The sequence below is a fragment of the Mchenga conophoros genome, linkage group LG20 (assembly GCF_057382185.1).
Source record: "Mchenga conophoros isolate Kocher_MC1m ecotype Shallow Benthic linkage group LG20, M_conophoros_male_GT1.1, whole genome shotgun sequence".
NCBI classification, from domain to species: Eukaryota; Metazoa; Chordata; class Actinopteri; order Cichliformes; family Cichlidae; genus Mchenga; species Mchenga conophoros.
In genome coordinates, this window is record NC_140545.1 from 4275447 (window position 1) to 4297210 (window position 21764).

Below are 21764 nucleotides of genomic sequence, written 5' to 3' on the forward strand. Positions count from 1 at the left end.
CAAACTATTTCCTGTTCAAAAAGTCAAAGTTATATCTAATAGCTGGAGGAAACCGTTTTTTGAGCCCCTCAACCTCTCTGGGCAGGCACAATATCATACAGACTGAATAAAGGTTAATTGAATTCCGCATTTCAATGCGCTTCATTCGTGAGTCCCCAGAGGGCGCAGTCACACCACACAAAACTCTCCTGCCTGTACTTCAGAATGAGCTACAGAGAAAACTTGCAGATAACCTTCACGTGGTCTAAACATTACAGCTCAAAGCTTTAAGAAGTAGACTACATTTATTTAGACGAGCATTACTTCTAGGAACACAGGCAGAAATAGGCTACATAGCAGGTTGAATGGAGTTGACTACATTTCCCGTCAGCCCCGTGGTGAGCGTCAATTTTCCCTTTTCAGCAGGGTTTTCTTGGTCCGCAGCTGGATCAGCTGGTTGGACGCTCCGCTGTGCGGCAGTCACTTTTTGGGGGGCGAAAAAGAACATTTGGTAGTTTTTATTGGACTTTTTCACCGGAAACGCTGGATTTGGCTCCTGATTTTCACACAGTTTTCATATTTACTTTCTTTCTTTTTATTTATATGATTTTAGCTGTAAGTGTCGATAAATTGGATTAAAGTATTTTATGATTTGAAAAGTTATATTTGATAGTCTCCTGGTAGTGAATGGCCTGGAGCTGTGCGAGCTCAGCAGCATCAGACTGTGGGTTTAGTTGGACTGAGGCTCCTGTGCCAACGCCTTTCCCCCCCTCTCTCTCTCGGCTTCGCCCTGCGTTGGGGAACTTCAGCTCACGCCGAGCTCAGAGCTCGTTGGACGGTGTTTTCAACTTATGAGCTGCTGAAACCACAGTCCGTCGCCTAAGAATTAGTTTGAAGGAAAAAAAAATGGGGTGCACGATCAGCGCCGAGGACAAAGCTGCGGTGGAGAGGAGTAAAATGATTGATAAAAACCTGCGAGAAGACAGAGACAAATCCTCCAAAGAAGTGAAACTACTTTTACTCGGTATGAACTTTATTTACAGTCTCTCTCTCTTTTTTTATGTACAGCAGATGTTGTGTCATCACACGACTGTATGAGAAGTCCACTTTTAATATTCACTTCTTTAGTGTGGGATCGTTTTAGGTTTTAGGTTGACTCCAAACACTCCTCCCTCCCCCTCCTCCTGTCAGCTTTAAGCAGCTGCGGCTCATCGCTTCTCCTCTTCCTTCAGAAGTAAACCAGATGTTGGTGGTGAGAGGGCAAATGCAAGTCCTTAGCCACCTCATTGGTTTTCAGTCTGTGTTGCATTGCTGAAATTGGGAGTACATGCCCAGAGCTGACAAGTGTTGTCACTTGCCTCGGGTCTGTTTTACATCAGTGCTTACAGATTTAGAGCTGCAGGTAAAAGCTGGTCTGGGGTCAGTCTGTTCTGGTACTTGAGAACAAGTGCATTTAAAATGAATTGTATTGGAGCTTCTGAAAGAGCTGAGCTTGACATTATCACAAGTTCATGGACAAAAGTGTCCACCTGTGATGAGCTGTGCTGCACTGGCAATCTGTGCATACAGCCTGCAGCCACACCAAGACTGATATGCCTGCATATGCAGTTAAATGAATGAGCAACCCAATCAGTTAATCCGCTCATTATTTAAGGTCTGCATATTTTTAGTGTTCTTCACCATAGTCATTTCTAAATGTAGTAATTTAACTTCTTTTAGAATCGTTTTGTCTTTAGCCAAAGCAGTTTGTTGCTGTGGTGAATTTCAGGCAGAGGATCCTGCCGACCACACAAAAAGTCAGGCCTTATCTTCACAGTGTGTGCAGATTTCAGCATGCTATAACTGTATGCTGTATTGTTACACTGTCACTGTGGGTGTGGGGTATTAAATTAGCCCAGTCTAACAAGGCTTAGTGTTTTTATTCTCTGTGCCTGTGGATGTATTTCATGGTGTAAATGTGTAAGAACAGAGAAAGATCCTGTAATTGAATATGATGTCTGTTAAAATATTCATGTAAATACCATCGGACTTGCCTAAACTTGAGACAACAGGGTAGATTCTTTTGTTTTCCATTCTGGAAAAAGAAGGAGAACATCAACATCAAAAAGCTCCATTAAAATTTTATGGTCTGTTGATCTGGGCCTGCCCAGATTTGTGGTATTTTGTTTCTAAACTGAGCAGAGAGACGACTGTGATATTTTTTGTGCCATCTGTTGTTTAAAACAAAAAAAAGACTTATCAGTGCAGAAAGTGAACCAACCAGACAATTAAACATCCTTTACTGTGTTTGACCTTGCCTAAAGTATTAGTATAACAGAAAATATCATATCGTAAACGCTCCCAGATGAGCAACATATTAACTTTGCTGTTCACACTCATACTGAATGCTAATCGCTGTCATTTCAATATAATGAACTATATGTGAAGATGATCACAAGAATATGATACAGAGATTTAGGAATGGGCGTAAACCAAAGCAGAAGAAGAGTTATGGGTCGTAAAACTAAAGGAGAGAGGTGGAAGATGTTGTTTGTCACTATATGAGACCGCTGTCTAACACACAGTTTTATTCACGTAACAATATCATACGTAACATACCATTCTTTGGGTACACTTTGCTAGTAGCAGGTATAATCTCCTGTTTTAACTCTTCATGATTCAACAAGGTGCTAAAAAAACATTCCACAGGGATTTTGGTTCACATTGACATGACAGCATCACACGGCTGCACATTCATGATGTAAATCTTCCTCCACGTCCCAAAGGTGCTCTGTTGGATTGAGATGCGCAGACTGTGGAGGCCATTTGAGTGCAGTGATCATTGTTATGTTCAAGAAACCACTTTGAGATGATTTGAGCTTTGTGAAATGACCTGGGGCGTTATTCTGCTGGAATGACCAATCAGAAGATTTGTACACCGTGGTCATAATGGCATGGATAGAGTCAGCCACTGTACTCAGGAAGGCTGTCGCGTTTAAACAAGTGTGAAAAGAAGTGTGTCAAATTCTGACCTTACTGTCTGAATGTTGCAGCACAAATTAAGACTCATCATCATTTTTCCAAACTTTTATTGTGCAATTTTGGTTAGGTCGTATGACTCGTAGCCTCAAGTTCCTGTTCTTAGCTGACAGGAACGGCACCCGCATTGGTGTTACGTTGCTGTAGCCCATCTGCTTCAAGGTACAACATGTTGTGTATCCAAACGTGCTCTTCTGCATACCTTGATTGTATCCAGTGATTATTTGAGTTACTTTTGAGTTGCTTTTCTTATCAGCTCTAAACAGTCTGACCTTTCTCCTCTGACCTTTTGTATCAACAAAGCGTTTTAGCCCAGAGAGCTGCCACTCACTGGATATTTTCCCTTTTTTGGGCAATGCTCTGTAAACCCTAGAGATCATCGTGAAGGAAAATCCCAGTAGATCGGCAGTTTCTGAAACACTCAGATCAGCCAGTCTGGCACCAACAACCATGCATGACGTTCAGAGTCACCTAAACAACCTTTCTTCTCTATCCTGATTCGCAGTTTGAGTGTCAGCAGGTCATTTTGATCATATCTGTGTGCCTAAATGCATTGACTTCTTGCCATGTGATCAGCTGATTAGATATTTTTGTTAAAGAGCAAAGTGGCCAGTGAGTGTTAATTTCGTCACGCAGCAGGATGCCAGAACATAGCGCTGTTTGTAAATTACAGTTTTTAATGATGGTGGAAAATCTACTCATAAAACTGTAGAAAGTGTTTATTCATGATTCAGCTTGGACAGTTCAAAGGAACAAATGAATTTGTCAATTACTGTAACTGTGGTGGTAAATCAGAAAGATAATCAAAGGTAAAGATATTGTCTGTGATTTTTTTTTTTGGAGAGACAAAGTGTAACGTAATACCCTGAAATAACGTTTTGTTTTTTAGGCACCACCCACTTAACCTCACTTAACATGAATATTTTCCACTAACAGGAACTGCACTGTGTGAACATTTGCGGTTGTTGATCAAGACTGAGATGATTTTCATGCTTCTCTATATCTGATTTCCTGCTTTTCCCCCCTTGTTTGTGTTCTGTGTCACATTCTGGATAGAGGCATTTTTCTCACAATGAGGCAGCTTTTCCATCAGTGCGCTGTCCTTTGTGTCTGCAATGATTTTTTGTACCTTGATTTAAAAGATAAGACAGAACTAAACTCTGCCAGTAAATCTACTTACTGTATTTTTTGAGCCATTACTGCCTACAAGTGTTAGGTTACCTTTTATTTTTTCTCCACTGTTAGGTTAATAGACTACAGCATGGCTGTTGTTTGGGAAAAAATAAAGCTGCTAGGTTAAAAATAGATTCCACATGAAGTCACATATGTGGGTTTTGGATACACACAAATCCTACCAGCAGATATACGAGGATTGACTTCAGGTGGAAAAATGTGGCGCTATAATACTAAATTCAGGCAAAACTCTTACTGTATGGAAAGATTTATTGTCAAATTTTGACCTCAGAGATTTTTCCAGGCAGTGCCCTTCACTCCCTGTCTGTACGGGAAGAGGAGAGTTCATGGGAAGAACAAAGAGGACTTCAGCTGCTGTGCTTTATTCAAAACCACAAAACCTTAGAGCCAGCTAACCCATCCAATGAACAGTCTCCTATTTGACCACAAACAATTTTTTTTTTTTAAATCTGCATTTCAGATTGTTGTTAAATGAGGCTTGGTTTGGAGTCTAATTCCTGCCTGTGTTTCTGGCTCCCTGTGTAAAGTTGGTTTTTTAATTGGCAGCAGGCCATGCTTGACAATCAGCCAAAAATGCCATGAATGAGAGAACTGGTTGCTGACAGAACTGAGAAGTGGGATCAACACACTTTGTCTTCTCCCCTCTGTCTGATGAGCCCGATGAGCATAAATCTCTCTGGCTGCTGACAGCTTAACCAAAGAATTCATGGATTTTATTCTTGCTGGCCGTCCATCTGAACACGATACTGTATTCTGAGCCTCCTTGACAAACTTCATCTGCTGTAGATTCCTGACTGGCAATGGGAATGTGTCTCATTTTGAGGGATTCATTGTGTTAAGACAATGTAGCTTACTGGGTGTTTTAACCTCCTAAGACCCAAACTCTTCCATTGCATGCATTTTTAATTTCTGTTTGATATTTGGGCTGATTGGGACCTGATGAATGTAAAAACAAACAATTACCAGATTTTTTTTACCTACTTTTTGTTTCTAAGAAAATGAGAGCCACAAATGAGGATATTAGTTTAAAATTTTGATAGAACAGTAGCAGTATAATGTCCTCGTAAGTGGATATCAGGCTCTGTAGAGCAAAATCGAGTCTTTTGGTCTAAATAACCCAAAATGTGATGTCCACATATGTGGACGCCAGGTCCTAGGAGGTTAAGGAAGAAAGCAGTCGCCCATATTTCAAAACATTTAGTTACATTTACAATAATCTTTTTACTTTTCTTTTCTTTTTTTACGTTAATGTAACCTTTTGTGAAGTGACTACACAGCTCAGATGACGATGACAATATTTTCCCTGTTGGCTTCTCCCCTCACTCTCTCACTGGTGTGCCCTCATCTTTGTTATATTCTGTGCAACGCTTATTGGGAAGCTTTCTCAACACTTACACTTACACATGAAATTGTTTTGACTAAAATATTATTGTATGCACCTTACGTGTCTTTTGTCAGGTCCGCTCACACGTACACTGAAAAAAAGGCCATGTTGGATTTACTTGATTCAATAATGGACATTGGTTGCACACAAACGTTTTGCTTTGGCAGAAACTTAAACAACTGAGTTAAATCAACTCAACTTATTCATAGTCAATAAACCTGTGCATTTTGTGTTCATAAAACGTGATTGAAACATGTTTAGATGAAGTAAGTTGAGCTCTTGGAATATTTTAATCCTTCACAATTTTGTCATTTTATTTCAACACTATTCAATAACCTTTACCACAGTACTACTTGATCACTTAAATACTACATGTTGACTTCATATTACATAATGTTCAACAAAGTCTAGAGTCTGGTTAACATAAAAGTTGAATGGGTCTACAACAACTAACATCCTCCTATATCCTGGTTGCAGGGGGGCTAGGTTACGAGGCATGGTACACACTGGACAGCTCACCAGTGAATCACATAGAGACAAACAACCGTTTGCATTAACATTTATGGTGAATTTAGAATCACTAATCAACCTAAGCTAACTCTTGTAACTGCATGACTTTTAACTGTGGGAGGACACCAGAATACCCAGAGAGAAATCAGTGCAAACTAGCCATATTGTGGATTTGATTCCAGGACCTTCTTACTGTGAGGCAACAGCACTAACCACCATGTCACCAATCCAGGCTGGACATAAGTAGGAAAGCTATGATTTCAAGGCTTGATGCGGAATTTTCTGTACGTTTTTGTCCTTGACATGCAGGTTAAAACACAATAAAAAGCAATAGCATACACGTTGTGTGTGTGTGTGTGTGTGTCTGTAGTTGTCTGCCTCTTGTAACTCTAGTGATTTTCTCCAAAAGTTGATTCTGTTCATCTGGACGTAGCGTTTTGTGGGAGAAACATTTCGTCACTCATCCCACAAAATGCTACGTCCAGATGAACAGAATCAACTTTTGGAGATTTACTTTCCTGGATGACTGAGAATGCATCAAGACGTTCTAGTGATTTTCCTGCAGTTTGAAATCTCATGTGATCTTGTTAATGTTCATGAGTCCAGCAACTAACCACTCTTACTAGATTGTATCAGGTCATCTCAACAAGAACAAATTAAGTTGTTGAATTTCGTACAGATCCTACATGATTTAATTACGTTCAAGATAGAAACATGAAAATTTTGTGTTCAAATTACAAGGTAGACTTTTTTTTAATGTAACAACCACCCAATTTACTTCTTTCGGTTTACCAAAAAAAGTAGAGGCAGCTGTTCGACTTGACTGAGATGGATGCCTTCCTCAAACCACGATCCAAAGCGTGCAAGACTGAAATCCCTTGCAGTGTCGCAAGATTTAACATTGCTTTAATTTTATTGACTTACTTCACTCGAACATGATATGAAAAATTTAATCTACCCGCTCTGCATATTATGTAGTTTCTACACTATATAGTTACACTTAACTTTAAACCATGAGGCAATTGTGCTAAATACACGCAAGATGCTTACATAAATCCAAGAGCTGGCCAATCCCTTTTTTTCAGTGTAACATGTGTAAGAACAGGTGCAGTTAGCTGTAAAAAGCAGGAAAAGGTGGATCTAGGTGACTGAATAATGTTCGTCTATGTATGTATGTATGTATGTATGTATGTATGTATGTATGTATGTATGTATGTATCTATCTATCTATCTATCTATCTATCTATCTATCTATCTATCTAATATAAAAAAGAGAAAAGGATCATCCCCTCTCATACTGCAACATTGGATTTGAGCCAGAAAACAAGTTTATGTTTGTTATTGGAGGGGATGGGGGGGGGGTCAACTTGCTGACATCCTGTTTGATTCATATTCTGTATTTTTATGGCCTAACTGCTCTCAAACGCCCAGACCAGCGTGATATCTGGGACTGTCTCTCCAGTGGAAAAACACAGTTTCAGCCAGAAGCGTGACAACTGTTTCCTGTTTGGGTGATTATTGTAGAAATACTATAATGATTGTTCATGTGAAATCCCTCCCTACTCATCATCATTACGGTATCATTTATTATAATGGAAGCTTGGTGCGGCTTTGACATCACCACTGCCATCAGTTCATTGTTTGTCGCAGATTCCCACTATTTTGAATCAAGTGCACCAGCTCATCGAACGACTCACTGTGCTCCTTCACTGTTATCTGGGCTATTACGGTTTGCAGTAAGCAGTTAGCGTCTCATTCCTCTACATGACGTTGGTGACTGTCTATTTCCGGTGATGAAGGAAAATTGAATGTGCTCACGCTGAGAAACTGCTGAGTGGTGCAGCCAGTTGATTTCGAGCAAGTGAGTACTACATGACTGTTTGCACTCCCCCCAGGGTCCAGTTTGGTTTCTGAAATTCATCACAAAGAAGCTTTTTTCCTGGTGGTTTTGGTGCAAACATGCCACACACTGTGGGATGTATGATTAAATGAGATGGGATTAAGTTCAGCTGTTATGAAAAGCTGGTGTGATCCATGTGACAGGGGACTAGACTGTAAGACATTCTGTAGTAGCTTTCATGTTTGTATTTATTTATTTGTTTGTAAATACTGTCCATTTTTGCAGGTGCTGGAGAATCTGGGAAAAGCACAATAGTTAAGCAGATGAAGTAAGTTACAACTTGTGTATCAAACGCCTTCTTCCTGGAAGAAACCTTTATTTATTTATTTATTTTATTTATTTATTTTCTACATTGGTGAAAGACAGTCCCAGCTCCTCGTATAGCTGCAGCACATTTTTATGGGAAAGCAGATCTGGAGCCTCATTGCGCTCCACTCAGGGCCTTTGTGAATAACATTTTAAACAATGGCTTCAGAGGCCGGTTGTAGCCTGGCAGGGCCTGAATAGAGCCCCCCAGTTCCCACATTAGCCATGCTGTATGCTCAGTGAAGCTCAAATTCCAGCATTAACGACAGTACAAGCATTAAACTTTCCTAATGTGCAATTTGCCCCACATTTGTTAAGGCCACATTGTTAACACTGTCAAATATTTACACGAGCTCTAAAATCCTGTTTGGATTTTGTGTCTGTGTCAGGATCATTCATGAAGATGGCTACTCAGAAGAGGAGTGCAAGCAGTACAAAGTGGTCGTGTACAGCAACACCATCCAGTCCATCATGGCCATCATCAGGGCAATGGGCCAGTTGAAGATAGATTTCGGAGACGAGGCGCGAGCGGTAAGCTAACTGCACTGGGTCGACATAAAAGATGACGTTCAAAGAGAGAATTTTACGATGTGAGCAGTTATTCGTGTTGCCAGGATGACGCTCGCCAGCTGTTTGCCCTGGCGAGTTCAGCAGATGAAGGGGTGATGTCCGCAGAGCTGACCAGCGTGATCCAGAGGCTGTGGAGCGATGCTGGAGTTCAGGCCTGCTTCGATCGATCTCGAGAGTACCAGCTCAACGACTCGGCTGCATAGTGAGCACTCACTTCTCCACATAGATATTAGATGAGCTGACACACAGATGACTGCAGTCATAACACAGTCAATATAAATCGGTTTCTCAAGAAAAGTTTTATCATTGCATTTTCTTCGTCACCTGGAGTGTGACAGCTTTGACTAAAAGCTGCTCTCCTGCTTCATGTTTGAAACACAGAGAGGCAAGATGTGTCTTGTTCCTCGAAGTCCTGTGTCGGCTTGTTGCACAACGGACTGCATTCCTGAAACAGGGCAAGAAACGAAGGAGAAACAGGCAAATGGAAATTGCAGCCCTCCGCTTAGAGGCATTTGGGCAAAACAGTTTGTTATTAAAGTGAAACTCAGAATGAGAACACCTGATGGGAAGTTTGAGCTAAATATAGCTTAGACTTTAATTACCAATCAGACGAGGCTCAAGGTTCTTTTGTGCTTCTGTAGCGTTTATATCACACTCGTCCTGAAAAGAAAACGTAGCGTAGCTTAGCGTGAAGGACACACTCTCTTTGTTGTCAAAACAGGCGGGCTGTCATGACTCTGTGTCCACACTATGAGAAAAGAAGAGCCTGTAGAGATAGACTGTTTATACTCAACCCAAAAGGAGTCAGTGTTTATCATCCACGAAAATATGAGCCCATATTTAGTATCATTTTGTGGCGTCCTCAGATGTGTGCATGCAGGATGATCTCCGCATGACCAAACATTTGTTACTCTGCATTAAACTAGCATTTTTGGAAATATTTGGCAATAAAAGAAAACAAACAAACAAACATATCATATGTATGTACAGATTTTCAGCAGAGTATTCAGCAGATTCTGTTGTGGAAAGCCTAAAAATGTATTTTACACCCTGCTGAATGCATACTACTTTTTTTCTGTCCCTCAGCTACCTGAACGAAATGGAGAGAATCTGCCAGACAGATTACATCCCAACTCAGCAGGATGTTTTGCGCACACGTGTGAAGACCACCGGGATCGTTGAAACTCACTTCACGTTCAAAGAACTCAACTTCAAGTTAGTACAGCTTCATATTGCTCACAAAGGGCCTCCTTTGGGCGACTTATTGAGCAGCTCTTGTCTATACTGGTTTACTATATTTATAAACATTTACCTAGATGTCTTCATTGTAGACTCAACAGAGCAGTTCCCAACACAGAGAGCGGATTCTACTTCAGGAAATAAGGACTATTTTTAGGCTTTTCTTGTTTATGTTTTTTATGTAAATTGTAATGGTCGAGTGCAAAAAGACTTCCCTGTGTGAAACAGTTACATAACACAAAAAGTATTTGTGTTAATTAAAGAGAGCAATGCCCTGTACACTTCGCAATTCATCCTGCTATTTCAATCAGCAATCACATCATCAGTAAACACTAGTGGGCTTGTTCCAGCGGCACCCGTACATGCCCATGCCATAACACTGCCTCTACTCTGTTTGACAGAGGATGTTTTATGTTTCTCTCCATACTTTTTTCTTCCCATCATTCTGGGACAAGTTGATCCTGTTTTCATCTGTCCAGAATTTGTTTCCCGGCAAAGTCTGTTCTGCTCTTCATGTTCTTGAGTGTAACCAGTGGTTTGCACCTTGTTGTAAACCCTCTGTTTTTCCATTCTTAAAGGTGTCTCTCAATTGTAGACCTTGACAGCTAGCTTGTTAAAAGTGTTGCTGACCTGTTTAGATTAGAGATGGCACGATACCACTTTTTTATGTCCGATACCGATACCGATATCATAAATTTGGATATCTGCCGATACCGATATGAATCCGATATAGTGTTTTTTAATCAACAAAACTGTTTTTTAAAATATCTTGCTGCATTTTGCAAGTCTGCAAGTTCATACTCAAGTTTAAAATAACAACTACACTAAAGCTATTCTGTTATACCTGTATACAAAAAAATATTTCATAGTTCAGCAATACTGATCAATCTAATAAACTTAGACCTACACCATCCTCCCTATTCTGGTATTTTAAAGAGTACTTAGCGTAAATATTAAGCAACCTAACTAATAGGGTTCCAACTCCCAGCAACAACAAAAATAAATAAATAAAAAATAGGGAACCACCCCTCACGCTCCACCTCATGATGCTTAATCGACGTAATCAACCTTAATTTGATGCAGTGTGAAAAAAAAATGCACAGAAATCAATTCTTTTTCAAGAAATATTAAATAGATTCAACATCTTTCTTCAACAAAATTGCAGACTGCACAGATGGTACCTTCCCAAAGTAAAAAGTACTATAGCTTACTAGGGTATATATATTAGACTTAATAGTTACTATATACAGTAATTGACTTCTATTCATTTTACATCAAATTAAAACTTTGGGTGTCAGATAATTATTTATTAAAAGCTCGACATTTTAAATGAGAATAAGAAAGAAAAGTATGTCTTTGTGCCCCCTTTTCCCAGTTAATCCCCTATCGGCCCCCCTGGCTAAACTTTGCTAGATCCGCCCCTGCACAGTTACCAGCCGTCAGCTACGTAGAAAAAGATCCTGGAGTAGAAAGTAATATTAAATAAATTGTAACAACAGCTTATCAAGCTTAAACGTGCTGCTGTTGTTCAGCCGCTGGTTTCCTCTTTCTGGTGCAAAGTGGACCAAAAACAAACAAGAGAGACAGACTCGCGACAGAAAAGCCGATCAGCTGATCATTTAAGCAGTTTCATGATTGAAGTAGCAGCCGGAGAGCGAGAGGCAGTCGCTCATTAAGCTTAACGTGGGAATGCTTTACAAACATTCAGAGATGGACTTACACACGTGCTTTACTTCTCTCGGGGATAACTTTGTCGGAGATGAAATGCCAGGTTGCTAGCGAAGCTCCAAATGCTATCCAGACCACCGACAGGTCCCGCATGCCACAGCCGCTCTATCACGTGACGCATACTGCTCCGACTGCTAACGTTCTGAGGTGAGTTACGGCGTGTTGCAAGTTTTGTGAGGTGCTTTCGTGATATTTAATGGATCGGATTACATTTTTTATTTTTCTCCGATATCCGATCCAGTAATTTAGGTCAGTATCGGACCGATACCGATACGTAATATCGGATCGGTCCATCTCTAGTTTAGATGTTGCCAAATGTTTGGTTTTTTTTACCATGGAAATAACTCTGTCATTGTGCACTTTAGTTGTGACCTGTTTCAGGTCTTTTGGTGTCGCTGAGCTGGCCAGTCCGTTCCTTTTTTTTACAAATAAAAAGGCTCGCTTTGATCCTATATCTGTATAATAATAATTACAACAACAACAACAACAACAACAACAACAATAATAATAATACATTTTATTTAAAAGTGCCTTTCAAAACACTCAAGACAACTTTACAGAACAAATAAGACAAGCATAAAAACAGGAAATGAGCACAATAATAAAACAAAGTTTAAGAGCATGGAGTAGTTATACCGAGTAGGCTATCTTGAACAGGTGGGTTTTGAGGGTGTACTTAAAAAGGGGGAAAGAACTGATGTATCTAAGGTCAGGGGGTAAGTAATTCCAAAGTCGAGGGGCAGAGCAACTAAAAGCCCCCCCACCCACCGGGATGGGATGGAGATCTGTACCAAGTCAGAGAGATATGGTGGGGAGAGAGAATGAATAGCCTTAAATGTGTAGAGGAGTATTTTGAAATTAATGCAGAGTTGAACCGGGAGCCAGTGAAGCTGCTTCACGATAGGGGTGATGTGGTGAGCAGAGGGAGTCCTAGTAATAATACGGGCAGCAGAGTTCTGGATACGTTGAAGTTTGTTGATGAATATACCCTACACACACACACACACATGTATAATGTATATGTATAATATATATATATATATATATATATATATATATATATATATATATTAGGGGTGCAACAATACACAAAATTCACGGTTCGGTTTGATACTTTGGTGTCATGGTTCGATATTTTTTCGATACAAAAAAAGCGTTCATGCCTTTTTGTCATTTATTAAATTTTCACGGCACATTCTGCACCACATCTCTGTGCGTTCATCATTTGTTTGAAGCCAGCTCACCTCCTGCAACTACTTTTCCGAGAATACGTGCTTCTTTTGTGGTTCGGACTCCTTCTGACATTTCTTTGGAGGTGGAGGAACATCACAGTAATTGCTTAAAGGAGCTTCTTCGACATCTTTAAGAGTTCTAAACAAATGTCTGTCCTCCTCCTGAAAATCTTATGTATGCAAACACGCGTTGCAACTTCTTATCTTGTGCCTGTTTTTTATTTTGACAGCGAATGCGCACCTGCGGACCACTTATGTGCAGCCTTGGTTATTTCGCTTGTCATATTGCAGCCACAGAAATTCTTTTGTCCATGAAACCATAAAGCTGCACTTTCTTTTTGCCTTATGGTCTGATTTGTCATAACTTTTCGGTTTTGTGGTAAGCTTTTCTTTGGCTGCCACTTCTTCACCCTGACCTGTCTTATTTGGCTCAGCAGAACTAAAATATTGTGGCGAGCTCAGACAAGGAGGAGACGAAGGTATCGTTTGGTCTTGCTTCCCGTGAGCTAGCCAGGGAGCACAGCCGTTTATTGACATCTGCAGAAGAACACTGCCGCTAGCTAACTGCTCAGCGCGGCAACAGCACAGCAACAACAACAACAACACACAGGGCGCCCTCTGACCCCGGAAGGACACACCGTCGCAGCGAGAGGGCGTCACCCGTCACTATGGCAACATAAACAAAACATAACTGTACAAACAGAACCCCGAACAGCCCTGACCCACTACATACCCCCCACCTAAGGGGTCAGTCGTCCCCGACGACCCCATTACCCCACACAAAGTCCAGCAAATGTCCCTCGGGTCAGAACATGGGGTGCCACCATCATCCCACTTCTGACACAAATGTGGCGAGCTCAGACAAGGAGGAGACGGAAGTATCGTTTGGTCTTGCTTCCCGTGAGCTAGCCAGGGAGCACAGCCGTTTATTGACATCTGCAGAAGAACACTGCCGCTAGCTAACTGCTCAGCGAGGCAACAGCACAGCAACAACAACAACAACAACACACAGGGCGCCCTCTGACCCCCGAAGGACACACCGTCGCAGCGAGAGGGCGTCACCTGTCACTATGGCAACATAAACAAAACATAACTGTACAAACAGAACCCCGAACAGCCCTGACCCGCTACAATATGTATCCTGCTGCTTTTACACACGCACTCACATAACGCTCAGCGATTCTCTGCGCGATCAACCTCTCACATGTTTAAGCTTGCTGCGGGAGATTTCACTTGTCATGTTTGCATAGTAAGCTAACGATTGATAAGACGATGTCAGAGGAATTGGTGCGCAAATTATCATCACTCACCAATCAGTGCTGTCGCTCTCTATACACAGTTCACGCGATTGCAAAGTGAAAGCAAAAAACAAGCGCAAATTCAAACGCGATTTCAATATATCACATATTGACAGTGGCTCACCGATGCCAATGGCATAATTACCCAGCTACATTTCCGAAAGAATGCAAAAGCATTGACATATATTTTTCCTTCCTACGATAGCCTGACGGGCAGGGCAGAGATAGATTTTGGTAGCCCGACTGGAAAAATCGCTAGCCCCGGGACGTCGGGCAGGAGCCCTGTATCTGATTGAGGAATCACTCATCTTTGGAAAAGAGAGTTTATTACAGAGAAATGGCTCTTTCCAAAATAAAAGCTATACTATACACTTCTTCTGGGCTATATTCTCAGCAGCATATTAAACATATCAGGTCCCCATAAGAAGAATCATGTGCTAACGGCTGTCTAAATGACTCGGGTAAAGTTTGTAGCATGCGTGCTTGTTGTTTTTGTCTGCTTCCACTTGTCTTTGCACTAGGATAATGTCAGCATAAATGTGCAGTCATATTTGTTGTGTTCCCACTAGTGCTGTCAGCGTAAATCTCGTTGAAATGACGTTAACGCCACAACACAGCAAATCTCCGTTAACGAGCTACCGCGGATCGCCCATGCATGGGGCTGGACGGCCAACACGAGCTAACTGTGCTAACACACTAGCTCCCACCCATGTAATTGAGCATTGCGTGGCACATCCAACATACTGTTTTACTTTAGTCCATGACGCGCTTACCTTCAGGGTCATACGTCACATGAAAACCAAAATAGTTCCAAACGCCAGATCTGAATGAGGGTGGGGGAGGTTCAATTTGCCATGTTGCAAGGAGAGCTTAACTTCTGTCTCGCTAGCTTGCCCTGTGCTCAGTGAATCTGCGTTCGACTACTCCGCCTAGGCTGCACTGTCGTCGGGGACGACTGACCCCTTAGGTGGGGGCTATGTAGTGGGTCAGGGCTGTTCGGGGTTCTGTTTGTACAGTTATGTTTTGTTTATGTTGCCATAGTGACGGGTGACGCCCTCTCGCTGCGACGGTGTGTCCTTCCGGGGTCAGAGGGCGCCCTGTGTGTTGTTGTTGTTGTTGCTGTGCTGTTGCCTCGCTGAGCAGTTAGCTAGCGGCAGTGTTCTTCTGCAGATGTCAATAAACGGCTGTGCTCCCTGGCTAGCTCACGGGAAGCAAGACCAAACGATACCTTCGTCTCCTCCTTGTCTGAGCTCGCCACAATATTTTAGTTCTGCTGAGCCAAATAAGACAGGTCAGGGTGAAGAAGTGGCAGCCAAAGAAAAGCTTACCACAAAACCGAAAAGTTATGACAAATCAGACCATAAGGCAAAAAGAAAGTGCAGCTTTATGGTTTCATGGACAAAAGAATTTCTGTGGCTGCAATATGACAAGCGAAATAACCAAGGCTGCACATAAGTGGTCCGCAGGTGCGCATTCGCTGTCAAAATAAAAAACAGGCACAAGATAAGAAGTTGCAACGCGTGTTTGCATACATAAGATTTTCAGGAGGAGGACAGACATTTGTTTAGAACTCTTAAAGATGTCGAAGAAGCTCCTTTAAGCAATTACTGTGATGTTCCTCCACCTCCAAAGAAATGTCAGGAGTCCGAACCACAAAAGAAGCACGTATTCTCGGAAAAGTAGTTGCAGGAGGTGAGCTGGCTTCAAACAAATGATGAACGCACAGAGATGTAGTGCAGAATGTGCCGTGAAAATTTAATAAATGACAAATTAAAAAGGCATGAACGTTTTTTTTGTATCGAAAAAATATCGAACCATGACACCAAAGTATCGAACCGAACCAAACCGTGAATTTTGTGTATTGTTGCACCCCTAATATATATATATATATATATATATATATATATATATATATATATATATATATATATATAACGATGGCCTCTTTCATTTGCACCGACATATTGAGAGTTCCAGGGAACAGCTATCAAATCCGAGTTCAACACTTGGATTCAATCACACATCTTTTATGTGCTTAATTTGTTATAGAATAATGAGAGAACAGGCCTCACCTGGGAATGAAACATCTTTGTAGTCACAGCATCAAAGATGCTCAAAAATAAAATGCTGATAAAACACGATTGAAAAATAAAATTGCTTAGTGGATGCTGTTTTCACAAAATCATAGACCTGGTTTCGACCTCTTACATAACTCACAAATGCTGCTGCTGTTGAGCTCAAGATGACCCACCTTTGTGGCTGTTAATGGAATTACATCGCTTCAGTCCTTTCACATTATTACATTATATAGCTCCTGTACTTATAAATATTGGTAAAACGTTTAGTGTAATAGCCTTCCTGGCCTCCCTTCATTTGTAATCCCATAAAAATGCTCAGGATCTAAAAATGTGTAATCACTCGATTGGTGTTGAAAAACGCGGTGCTCTCTAATTTCATTTCGGCTTCAGCTGAAAATCGTAGTATAGATTAGGCTTGCCTCTCAGGTACTCAGGTGGAGAGCGAGGCACAGACATGAGATGTGAGAGTGCAGACATCAGCGTGCCCCGTGTGTGTGTGTTGGTGCACATCCTTGTAGAAAACACACAAAAAGACATCACAACTGTAATATGAGCATGAAAGAGAATGTTTATGCAGTAACTGAATCTGTTTGCGCATGTGTACGCAGGATGTTTGATGTTGGAGGTCAGCGCTCAGAGAGAAAAAAGTGGATCCATTGTTTTGAGGGAGTCACTGCAATCATTTTCTGTGTGGCCCTCAGTGACTATGACCTCGTCTTGGCTGAGGATGAGGAAATGGTAAGTGCACTGTGATGCGAACACTCCGATTCTGGTCCACTTTATAAATCATAAAGCATAGGGTTTTCTTGTTGGCACACTGTTGGCCTTTTTTACATATCTTATGATAGAAGGAAAGGGAAAGATTGCTTACATAAAATGTGCAGGTAAGCCGACACAGTGTGACAGTGAACTAGATTCTGTGGCTTGTCTGTGTCAGTGATTGGCTGCACTTTCTGCAAGCACAGTAAAGTACGCTATTGTTGGCCTACTTCACTGTTTGTACATGTGGTACATTTTGTTCATAACTCACACAGAGCCGTTGGTTCAGGTCAACATAACTAGCAAGGGGTGGACGCCAGCTGGCACTAACCGGCACCGTGCCAGTCGGGTTTCTCAGTGACGGGACCCTAAAAGCAAAGCAGATTGATGATATTCAGTTTGTGTCAGGTCAAGATGTCCTCTGCAAGAAATGCCAATTAGGGTCACAGTCACATCTGCTCTTTCCTCAGAACCGGATGCATGAGAGCATGAAGCTTTTCGACTCCATCTGCAACAACAAGTGGTTCACCCGCACCTCCATCATCCTTTTCCTGAATAAGAAAGACTTGTTTGAAGAGAAGATCACCAGAAGTCCCCTTACTATCTGCTACCCCGAGTACACTGGTGAGACAAACATTAGTTTATGGAAGGTCTTATATGGTGTAAGCTTTAATGTTTTGAGAAAATATTTATTGTATTTTTATTGTATTTTATGTATTTGCAGCATATATATATATATATATATATATATATATATATATATATATATATATATATATATATATATATATATATACATACACATATATGAAGTTTTAAGCTGTGGGATATACTATACTCTTTTAAATAAGTGCATAATTGAACTAGACTGTTCCTAATCAGACAGTCTGTGTATGATGTTCTCTACAAAGAAAAACAGGTATAATTAGGTGATCCAGAGATCGTTAAGGGGATGTTTCTTAAACAATTTATTGTCTTTCACTGTAGGTGAGAGCACATACAAAGAGACAGCAGATTATATCCAGTGCCAGTTCGAAGACTTGAATAAACGAAAGGACATCAAGGATATCTACACACACCGTACATGTGCGACAGACACCAAGAATGTGGAGTTTGTGTTCGACGCAGTAACTGATGTCATCATCAAGATCAACCTGACGGAGATTGGGCTCTACTGAAGCTACGGCTGCCTTTCAGGTCAGCATGCTGAATTAATGCTTGAATATGAAGATAATCATTTGAAGATTTGAGGTAACTTTATTGATTATATGTATCCTCCTGGTACATTTGGATGGGCTGAGATTGGTGTATTCCTAAGTGCATCCATAGGTATAACATACAGGACCTTGAAAATTCTGTGCTGAGGTAGGTTTGCAGTTCACTTTGCTTTGTACTTCATGACCTGGGTAAGTTTCCTTCCAGATGAGCGCAGCAGACAATTTAAAAACTGATCTGGTAGACCAACGCCTTATATCAATACAGTTTTTATATGTGAAAAAAATGCTGGTGGTTATATCCATCTATCATGCACACACTCGCATAGATGATGGATGATGATGGATGCACTGGGTGCAAGTCAGCCGCAAATGCAAATGCAGTCAATAAATTCAAGGTCCAGCATCTTCCTCCAGTGGATCCTTCAGTCTGCTTGTGGATGTAAAGCAGTTTGGAGGAACCAGGGGTCAAACCCCTGCCTGTTACAAGCAGCTTATAAATGTTAATTTAAATTATATTATTTTGATGATAACCTTTTATTTTGGACATTGTGTGAGTGTATACATATATATATATATATATATATATATATATATATATATATATATATATATATATATATATATATATATATATATATATATATATATATATATATATATATATATATATATATATACATATATATATATATATATACACACACACACACAAATATGTGCACAAGCAAAATAGTCTGACATTAAGTCGGAAATGCAGTAGAATAAAGCTCGTACATACTTGCTAATCTTACTAAATACTAATACTTAGTACTAACACTTACTAAAAAGCATGTTTTACTTTTTTTTTACTGAATGATGTTTGCTTTAGGTTGCTGTGAGTCTACTGGAAAACTGTTCCACAGTCATGTTCCACAGTTTAGGGTAGGATTGGGGTATTTGTAGTTAAACATGCTGTGTTCTGTAGCCTTGAGCATGCTAGTTCTGGCAGGCTGCTTCTACCAGTAAACAGTTACTGTTGCCTCTGCAAGCCGCTTTGCAAACCTACCTCCTACATTTAGTGCTATTCGTGCCATTTCTGTCTGAATAAATGTCATGTCTGTTGTCACTGATGCTCGAACTGTTCTGGTTTGCTGTTGCTGCTCTCTCTCTTTCACCAGGTGCTTTCCATGTCTTTGTTTATACCTGCAGGGAGGTCCCAGAACAGAGCCATACTGCCTAATATAAATGACTGCTGATAGAACAACAATCCTATTTTTACTATAATGTTCCTGATTGAACTATTAATGATAGCTTTTCATTTCCCTGCAGGTTTCAGAACAATCAGGACTTCTGGGATCTTTTCTGCAGAGGGAAAATTCAAAAGTAGGCGTCACTAAGGACTACGCTGCAGGACCTAAACTGCGTTAACTTTGGGACTTGCAACTGTTATCACATTTGTCTTAATAGATTTTTAAGATGTGGCGTGCTCTGAGAGGATGAAAGTGGGCAAAGCGTGTGAAATGATCCCTGTCATATTTAAGATCTTTGCATCACTCAGGCGGGTTAATAGTTTCGCTGTCATCTGCACAAGGACCAAAACTGACTGCCTGTTCATCAGATCCATCGTTTCATTTTGCAGTTTTTATGGCTAAAATGTTTATTCTGTTCACCATCGTGTTGCGTTTTGTCTTAGCTGTGGCACATTACGTTACTAAATATTTGCATCTGTTGTATTTTATTTTTAATTTTTACTTTTAGTTATGGAGAATTTCCATTTTTGGGGGGATGCATGAATGACATATCTTATGTATAGTACAAAGTTTTTTGTGATTAGTTTGATGTCAAACATAAAATATAAGCAGTTGGGTCAGGGATTAGTTAGCTGAAGTCTAAGGAACTCAGTAGCCACATCCATATCTGCATAGGTGTTTGTCTGTTTGTTTGTTTGTTTTATTTTAACATGAACACATTGTACTGAACATCTTTATTGAAATCAGTGAGTGAAGGGATTTGATTTTGATGTGCTGTTTTGTTTTTCATTGATCCTGCAATATAAATATTATGTAGCCTTTAAAAGGTCGATGTGCCGTCTTGTGAATACTAGTAAAGAAATATAAAAACTAAACTGTGAAACTGGGATAATAGTTTGATGAAGGCATTTAGATGCACACAGTACATGAAGACTGAATACTTAGGAAGACTGCTGCTGTATATTCTGCAGTAGAGCACAGTCCTGCACAGCCTGGTCCCAAAAGCAAAGTTCATCAAAGGTTATTACTGATTGGCCACATGATTAAAACCACTGAAGGTAAAGTGATGACATTTTCTGGTAAAACCCTGGATCCTGGGATTCATATAGATGCTATGTCAACATGTATCGCCTACCTAAAAACATTGCTGCAGACCAAGGATCAAGGAAGTAGCCTCCCTCCAGCGTGCACCACCTAAATTATCCTTTGAGCCTCCAAACGTCTTAGAAGTTCACAACAATAAGACTGATTCAAAAAGGACCCACCCTGCAGTCTACAGGACCCAAAGAACACCATAATACATCTGCAGATGTCTTATGTCCAGTGTGTCAGAGCTGTATATTGTTAGGCAGGTGTCCGATGGACGTATAGCTCACTTGAAATCTGAGCAGTTGTACTGGCCCTGTTTTAACCTCATAGCTCAAAGCTGTCTGACTGTTCTTCTGGTTTAAAACAAAATAACAGGCAACACTAACCAGATGCTATCCACTGTAAACCATATAGTCATATTCTCACCGAAACAGAGCAGAGACTGAGGTCATTCAGGTTGGAAACAGTATTTTTAGACTTCGGCGACACATCTGTATGTTTGGAGCTGAGGGTCAGTGTGTTCCAGCTGCTGCACACACAAAACAGCTCAAATTGTCTTTCTCTGCTGTCTCTGCTTGAGAGTAAAACCATGAAATAAACTCAAATGAGATGCAAGCTACGAGTCAACATGACAGCACACAGGAAAAGACTCTTTGAGACAAAATGTGCAATTTTTTATGTTCAGTTTGCAGGATATAGGTTGTGACATTCTAAAACTTCATGTTGTCAGCAGGTAACATCAGACTAAAGCCAACAATGTGTTGGTCCATCGCTCCACTTGTGTTTACTGCCTAAAGCACTCGGCCTCATTTGTTCCAACCAGAGCTGTTAATCTTTAAAGAAAATTGAGAATCGGTTATATTTTTTAAGAAGGCTTTGCGATGACTCACTCGTGTGTTTTTAATAGTTAATTTTGTTTTTTTGCTTTATAGATGAACATCACTTTGATCTTTTCCTTGGCTTTAGTGACAATGACATACAGATGAGGACAGAATTATTACCCCCCCCCCCCCCCCCCCCCCCCCCCAGAGCAA

At 40.6% G+C, this 21764-nt stretch overlaps 1 protein-coding gene across 1 annotated transcript; it reads left to right on the plus strand.

Annotated features, from left to right (window-relative positions):
• Nucleotides 1–295: 295 nt before the first annotated feature.
• Nucleotides 296–21731, plus strand: gnai3 (guanine nucleotide binding protein (G protein), alpha inhibiting activity polypeptide 3). Its single transcript, XM_085260877.1, has 9 exons — nucleotides 296–1003; nucleotides 8211–8253; nucleotides 8681–8822; nucleotides 8906–9063; nucleotides 9948–10076; nucleotides 17045–17174; nucleotides 17666–17819; nucleotides 18183–18392; nucleotides 19721–21731. The coding sequence occupies exons 1-8, from the start codon at nucleotides 886–888 to the stop codon at nucleotides 18371–18373; spliced, it is 1065 nt and encodes a 354-aa protein (XP_085117003.1). The 5' UTR covers nucleotides 296–885; the 3' UTR covers nucleotides 18374–18392; nucleotides 19721–21731.
• The last annotated feature ends 33 nt before the right edge of the window (nucleotides 21732–21764 follow it).

Coding starts and splice junctions, on each gene's coding strand:
- gnai3 (XM_085260877.1), top strand. CDS start 886: ATGGGGTGCACGATCAGCGCCGAGGACAAAGCTGCGGTGGAGAGGAGT. Junction 8,254..8,680: donor ACAATAGTTAAGCAGATGAA/GTAAGTTACAAC, acceptor TGTCTGTGTCAG/GATCATTCATGAAGATGGCT. Junction 10,077..17,044: donor TTCAAAGAACTCAACTTCAA/GTTAGTACAGCT, acceptor ATGTGTACGCAG/GATGTTTGATGTTGGAGGTC.